This window comes from Trichomycterus rosablanca, chromosome 8 (genome assembly GCF_030014385.1).
Source record: "Trichomycterus rosablanca isolate fTriRos1 chromosome 8, fTriRos1.hap1, whole genome shotgun sequence".
NCBI lineage: Eukaryota > Metazoa > Chordata > Actinopteri > Siluriformes > Trichomycteridae > Trichomycterus > Trichomycterus rosablanca.
The window spans coordinates 16,824-25,000 of NC_085995.1; the positions used below are offsets into that span (position 1 = coordinate 16,824).

At 42.8% G+C, this 8,177-nt stretch overlaps 1 protein-coding gene across 1 annotated transcript in view; it reads right to left on the reverse strand.

Annotated features, from left to right (window-relative positions):
- Positions 1-1,989: 1,989 nt before the first annotated feature.
- Positions 1,990-8,177, reverse strand: part of LOC134319193 (zinc finger C3H1 domain-containing protein) — a 25,315-nt gene continuing 19,127 nt past the window's right edge. The window contains exons 32-35 of the mRNA XM_063000223.1: positions 7,656-7,757; positions 6,587-6,626; positions 6,248-6,310; positions 1,990-2,826 (exon numbers count right to left, since the gene is read on the reverse strand). Coding sequence (XP_062856293.1) covers positions 2,707-2,826; positions 6,248-6,310; positions 6,587-6,626; positions 7,656-7,757 — 325 coding nt within the window. The 3' untranslated portion in view covers positions 1,990-2,706. The remainder of the gene's footprint in view (positions 2,827-6,247; positions 6,311-6,586; positions 6,627-7,655; positions 7,758-8,177) is intronic.

An 8,177-nucleotide genomic window follows, 5' to 3' on the forward strand; every position in this document is an offset into this window, starting at 1 on the left:
TCTCCTAGTGGAAGCATATAGTGTAAATAATAGCGGTCCCAGTACCGACCCCTGTGGAACACCACATTTTACTTTTGTAGTTTCCGAGCATTTATTATTTACATAAACAAATTGCGAGCGGTCTGTCAAATATGATTTGAACCAAGAGAGTGCGAGTCCTTTAACACCTACTGTATTTTCTAACCTATCCAGTAAAATGTTATGATCGACCGTATCAAACGCTGCACTAAGATCTAATAGAACAAGAAAAGAGACACATCCATTATCAGAAGACATTAACAACTCGTTAACTACTCTAATTAATGCGGTTTTGGCCACGGACGGATCTTCTGCTCCAGGTCTGACTCAGATCATGTCCTGCTGAAATAAATAAATAAAAGGTAGGCAAATAGTTAGACAGACACATGGATTGATGGATGCTTTACTGATCCCCAAGGAAATTAAAGACCCTGTACGCTCGGGGCGCTCGTATCGGTCCCAGACTTCGCGTGGGTCGCACCCTAGGCCTACCGCGCCGCATATCCCCCCAGGTGGGCGGGAACAGGAAGTAGCCTCGGGAAGGTCCTAGGGACGCGGGACCTGGACGGGAGCGCTCGACTCGGCGTCCAGAGTCGCCCTGATGGCTTTTTATTTTGGACATAAACGGGCTGGTTAGTGATTTATATCACCAAAGTGTCACCTATGACCACTTCTATCTCGGGCCCTGACTCCCAAACCGAAGGGCCCCCGGTCACGGGGCTCCGATATGTCGCTCGTGCCTGGGCCGTCATACTCGGATTCCGCGGGCCTACGACCTCTGCTTCGCTCGGGGGTCTTGTCTCGGCCGGTCTTGTCTTACTTTTGAACACAGATTCCTCTGTCACAGTACAAGGACATATCAAAAAGTGTCACTAGGGGAGCCCAAATGGTGTGTGTGTGTGGGGGGGGAGGGGCTCCGATATGTCGTTCATGCCCGGGCCCCACACGTCATACTCGGATTGCGCGGGCCTACGACCTCCGCTTCCCCCGCGGGACCCCGAAACGTCGCTTTTTGACGAACGAGGCCTACGGAACTACGCGTGGTGGGCCGTATCTCGGAGAGCTTTCGGGCCATGGCCGCCAGACTCCGATATGTCGCTCGCACGGCGACCCCGCGCGCCCCGAGCAATTTCGGAGGGCCTACGAGCTTCTTTTGTGAAAACGACCTATTTTTCCACTTTGAAACACAGAATCCTCTGTCTTATCAAAAAGTGCCACACACCCCCCAGTCAGTGGTCGGTAACCGGGATCGTCGAGGTGTCACGGATGACGACTCGACACTTTGAAACACACGGTCCTCTGGCAGAGCACGAGGCTAGGCAGAAGAGTGTCGCCGGGACCCCCTACAGCTCGGGGGGCTCGTACCGGGACGGGACTTCACGTGGGTCAGCCCCTAGGCCTACTGCACCGCATATCCGAAGCCCCGCCCACCTGGAACCAGAAGTAGCCGGGGAAAGGTCCTACGGACGCGGGACCTTCGGGGGACCCTGGCCGATGGATTTTGTGGGGTCCGCGAAGGTGTCATGGCCAGAGACCCAGGAATTGCGCCTCTACGGATGCAATACATGACACCTTCACACGTACTCATTTGCTATTAAAACGCATGGGAAAATTAGTGATCGCAAATGCGGAAAGGTCATTTCCACCTTTGTGCTCCCGTCTATGGAAAAAAGGCCACTTTGGTACTATAGACGCCTACTTGGTACGATAGGATCACAGGCCATTTTCTTGAAAAGGAACGGAGGGCAGAATTTATTTATAAATAAATTGACAAATTTTATGATGTAAGCTGACAATGAGCTTCCCCTCTTTGAAAGACCAGCAGCCGCCACTGGTGACCTGTGTATCCTACACATACTCGATATATCGAATATGCTCATTTTCAACATTCTTGCTGCATCACAAGTAAAATTAGTCTAAGAATAAAACAGCATTAATTAAAAAAGAACAAAAAAGACACAAGAGCCAGAATTTCTTTAGAAAATAATTTAATGGAAATATTTTAATTACAAAATAAGTTGAAAATCATTTCTGCATCTTCCTGCATACTTTTAATTTATATTTGAATTAATTAAAAAAAACCCGTTTGCACAGTAGCAGCTGGACCGGTCCTGGACTGTCGGAACTGAAGCAGGCCTGTCGGAGTTTAATATGCCGGAATGCCAAACGGTGTTGGTATATTCTTCTGAAGTGTTGATAAAACGCAGACAGGTCGAATTGCTCTTCCTCTTTTATCCAGCAGGATTTTTCTAAGCTCTTTAAGCAAGAGCGATAATGAAGAGTCACCTGCCTCCTCTGTACATCCGCTGTACATTAATGTCTACAACATTGTCTCTGTCACCATGGTTACATGGCGGGCAACCGTCCGTTAACTCAGATCCACCGACAAAACTAAAATCAAATCAATAAAACACAGAAGCAACACAACGACTAAAGAGGCAGCTGAGATCAGATCCATACTTACGTACAGACGACTTCCTGTTCTTCAGCAGGATATACACACACACACACACACACACACACACACTGTGTAGTGTGAGGTGTGTATGCGATGTGATGGAAGGTGTGTGTGTGTGTGTGTGTGTGTGTGTGTGTGGAGGGGGGGTATAGGTGAGTGTAGGGCATGGGGGGGGGGGAAGAGAGATAAAAGGATGGGGGAGGGGTGGGTACTGGTGGTGACTGTAGAATTTAAGGTGGATCCGACACACTGAGTGCTTCACTCAGACTCACTCCTGATGCCTCACATTTCAACAGCAGCTGATTCAGTGTCTCACTTTTACCTCCTGCAGCAGCTTCAAACAGGAGCCACTGCAAACGTGCACACACACACACACACACACACACACACACATTCTGGGTTACATTCAAGGAATTTAGCAGACGCCTTTAACCAAACCAACCTACAGCTGTAAACAGTTTCAGCAACTGAAGGTTAAGGGCAGTGGCGTAACTGGGGCCCCAGTGCAAAAACAATTTCATATATATATATATATATATATATATACAGTGGTGCTTGAAAGTTTGTGAACCCTTTAGAATTTTCTATATTTCTGCATAAATATGACCTAAAACATCATCAGATCTTCACACAAGTCCTAAAAGTAGATAAAGAGAACCCAGTTAAACAAATGAGACAAAATATATTATACTTGGTCATTTATTTATTAAGGAAAATTATCACATATTTGTGAGTGGCAAAAGTATGTGAACCTCTAGGATTCGCAGTTAATTTGAAGGTGAAATTAAAGTCAGATGTTTTCAATCAATGGGATGACAATCAGGTGTGAGTGGGCACCCTGTTTTGTTTAAAGAACAAAGATCTATCAAAGTCTGCTCTTCACAACACATGTTTGTGCTAGTGTATCATGGCACGAACAAAGGAGATTTCTGAGGACCTCAGAAAAAGAGTTGTTGATGCTCATCAGGCTGGAAAAGGTTACAAAACCATCTCTAAAGAGTTTGGACTCCACCAATCCACAGTCAGACAGATCTGACAGAAGAGCAAGGCGTGTAATAGTCGGCGAGGTCACAAAGGACCCCAGGGTAACTTCTAAGCAACTGAAGGCCTCTCTCACATTGGCTAATGTTAATGTTCATGAGTCCATCATCAGGAGAACACTGAACAACAATGGTGTACATGGCAGGGTTGCAAGGAGAAAGCCACTGCTCTCCAAAAAGAACATTGCTGCTCGTCTGCAGTTTGCTACAGATCACGTGGACAAGACAGAAGGCTATTGGAAGAATGTTTTGTGGACGGATGAGACCAAAATAGAACTTTTTAGTTTAAATAAAAAGTGTTATGTTTGGAGAAACGAAAACGCTGCATTCCGGCATAAGAACCTTATCACATCTGTGAAACATGGTGGTGGCCTGTTTTGCTGCATCTGGGCCAGGACGGCTTGCCATCATTGCAGGAACAATGAATTCTGAATTATATCAGAGAATTCTAAAGGAAAATGTCAGGACATCTGTCCATGAACTGAATCTCAAGAGAAGGTGGGTCATGCAGCAAGACAACTACCCTAAGCACACAAGTCGTTCTACAAAGAATGGTTAAAGAAGAATAAAGTTTATGTTTTGGAATGGCCAAGTCAAAGTCCTGACCTTAATCCAATCGAAATGTTGTAGAAGGACCTGAAGCGAGCAGTTAATGTGAGGAAACCCACCAACATCCCAGAGTTGAAGCTGTTCTGTACGGAGGAATGGGCTAAAATTCCTCCAAGCCGGTGTGCAGGACTGATCAACAGTTACCAAAAACGTTTGACCAAGTATAATATTTTTGTCTCATTTGTTTAACTGGGTTTTCTTTATCTACTTTTAGGACAATTTTTTTTACATTTTTTTTTTTTTTTTTTTACATAGGACTGATGATGATGATGATGATGATGATGATGTTTTAGGTCATATTTATGCAGAAATATAGAAAATTCTTAAAGGGTTCACAAACTTTCAAGCACCACTGTATACATATGTATATATATACAGGGTGGGCCATTTATATGGATACACCTAAATAAAATGGGAATGGTTGGTGATATTAACTTCCTGTTTGTGGCACATTAGTATATGGGAGGGGGAAAACTTTTCAAGATGGGTGGTGACCATGGTGGCCATTTTGGATCCAACTTTAGTTTTTTCAATGAGAAGAGGGTCATGTGACACATCAAACTTATTGAGAATTTCACAAGAAAAACAATGGTGTGCTTGGTTTTAACGTAACTTTATCAGTGTGTGAAGAGTGGGAGAAGAGGGTTGCATTGACAATCCAACACAATGGGCAGCACTTTGAACACATTTTATAAGTGGTCAGAGACTTGTAAATAACTCATGAAAGAATAAAGTTACATTAAAACCAAGCACACCATTGTTTTTCTTGTGAAATTCTCAATAAGTTTGATGTGTCACATGACCCTCTTCCCATTGAAAAAACTAAAGTTGGATCCAAAATGGCCGACTTCAAAATGGCCGCCATGGTCACCACCCATCTTGAAAAGTTTTCCCCCTCCCATATACTAATGTGCCACAAACAGGAAGTTAATATCACCAACCATTCCCATTTTATTTAGATGTATCCATATAAATGGCCCACCCTGTATATACTGTATATACATATACCTGTATATATATACATACCTGTATATATATACACATATATATGGATCTAAGGTCTAGTAACATTAAGCAGGTTACACACATTCCCAAAATCCCTTGCTGTGCACTCACTGTATATTTTGATTACATGTATTCTGATATTTCATTGTCTTTTAGTTATTTTAATATTTTACTTAATGAAAATTTTATCGTGTTTTTACTTTCGTTATCGCCGCACTTTACCGCTAGCATTAGCCACTTGCTACTGTAGCGAGTCGGCTCACCTAGCTGCTGCAAGGGCTGCCCGTCCGGCGGTGAGTGCTGAGTGCGGTGGTGGAGGTGTGGGTATAAAGGCACATGACATGGTAGAGTTCACTTTAACTGTTTAGTCAGGACTTCAATGAGCGTTACACTTTAGACTGCCTAGCTCCAGCACCCGAACTACCTATTGGGTTCAATGCTGGGGCCATACGGCGAGTCTCATATACAAAACTAAATAACTGCAGAACGTCCGAATGCACATGTATAAACCAGGTGCTGCATTCTCATTGGCTAAACTGAATGTCACTCACATATCGCTGCTACAATATTGTAACATAATAATAATGACCTGGCCCCTCGGTAGTTACGCTCCTGGTTAAGGGCCTTGCTCAGTGGCCAAACAAAGGCATACTGGCAATGTTGGGGCAAGGATCAGTAACCTTCTGATTACTAGTCCAATTCCTTAACCACTGAGCTTCCTCTGCCCTAGGGGCTGTGTCGTCACGAATTTCTGTTACTGTCAGAGTGTATTACTGTGTGTGTGTGTGTGTGTGTGTGTGTGTGTATTACATCGTGTTTGGGTGTATTGTGAATATGTGTATTACTGTGTGTGTGTGTGAGGCTGTGGGTGTGTATTACTTCATGTGTGTGAATGTGTGCGTTTATTGTGTGTGCGTGTGTATTACTGTGTTTGTGTATAACTGGATTACTCTGTGTGTGTATTACTGTGTGTGAGTATTGTGATGTTTATTAAAGCATAAGTGTTTATTACTGTGTGTGTGTGTGTGAGACTGTAGGTTTGTATTATTGTGTGTGTGAGTATGACTGTGGTTTAATGTGGGTGTGTATTAATGTGTTTGTTAAGGAGGTGAATTACATCTTTCCACAGAGCAGCACAAAGTGGCATCTTCTGTAGAGCCTGCTGGTAGAGCTTCTGCACCTACAAAACACACACACACAGTTATGTGATGTTCAATAGATTTCTTCACTATTTTAATTCATGTTGTGTAATTGCACCATTCTGTGACTAAATGGCTCCAAGAGTTCAAAAGACTTTTCCCAAGTTCAGAAGAAAGTGAGTGGCAGTTGAAAAGGGCACGTGGGAGTGACAATCGGAATGACTCATGATCCAAATAAACACACACACACACACACACACACACACACACACACACACACACACACACACACAGTAACCTGGTTCAGTTTTACTTACCTCAGATCGACTCTTCAGTTCCTTCTGCACAGCAATCAATCTACAACACACAATACACATCAGTACACACATCTTCAAGTGTGTGTGTGTGTGTGTGTGTGTGTATTTAACACATAGTTCATAGAAGTTTTAAAAGTGTACACTGCTAACAGATGTATTAAATTGTTTGGGGAAGGCCCTTTTCTATTTCAGCATGTTTGTGCCCCTTTTGCCCTATAAATACATGGGCTGTGTCCAAAATCACATACTTCCATACTGAACGGTACACAAGAGTGGGTAGTGTATCTGAATACGAAGTCTTCATTAAACAGTACGCGAAAAGTACCCGAATGACGTACTGCATGGGCGGCCATTTAGTATACAAACACAGCACACTGCGGTCCAATATCTATCCCATAATTCAACTAAAGCTGCAAAAGCATTTGAAGCGGAAGAAGAAAGATGGCTGAGTTAGAGTCTAACTAACTTAAGTGTAAGTAAGACAATATAAATGAAAATGTTATGATTGTGTAGAACCCTGAATAACGTTATGAGCAGCTTTGTGGAGATCGACAGAATTAATTTTGTCAGATTTTAAAATGTGACGTCATGTATCACGTGACGTCGGTAAGATGGCGGATGCAGTACTTCCGAGTTTGCGTGCATACTGCACACTTGCGTACTAAAGGAGTTTGCTGCTTTACTGGCCGAGCAGTCTGCACTGCCTTCAATTTAGTACGTACTGTTAAGACAGGTTTGGTTTGATTTAACAATATTACTTGAACTCCAGAGGCCTGCACAGAACCCTGACTTTGACTCCGCTAAACACAACTGGATTGAACTTAAATGGTGACTGCAAAACAGGGCTTCTTATCCAGCTTCAGTGCCTGAAATCACAAATGCTCTTCTGACAGAATGGGCACAAATTTTCACAGACATACTCCAATAGTTAATCTTGTATTTATATTTGAGAGATAATTTTATTCACCCGGTCAGATTTCAGAGGCTTAAAATCATTAAGAATAAAAAACAATTTAAAAAATGTTTTAAAAATGTCATAAAAACAAAAAATAAAAAGACGTAAACTCACATCCTCCATCCAGACAAACAGTTTGGAAAAGCTGCAGTAATCAGACGCGCCTGCTGCTTCAAATTTTCCAGATTCCCATCAATCCACTCCTGCTGTAACACCCTGCACACACACACGAGGGAATGAGAGAGAAGAGTGTGAGGTGGTTCAAACATCCACACAGCAGGACACTAGAATAATCCCAGTCTGGGTTCAAAAAGACTGAAGCTTTAAATTATGTTTAATAGTTTAATAGAAAAAAAGCCGGAACAATAACAGAAGGGTTTGTATAAGGACGAAGATCAATACCACAGGAGATCAAAACAACAGTGAAGCACGATGGTGGGAGAACTCAAGTCAGCTTTGTTTTGTCACGTGGGAGTTGAGCACCTGCACAAAATCATCTCTGACCGAGGAGGAGTAGCGATTTGAACATGTTTGTTCTTAAAGATTCAACGTTTCACTCAATTTTTTACTGATGATCTGATTTGTAATAAAGACACTGAATTAAATTTGAGAAGAATACTAATAAACACATTAATA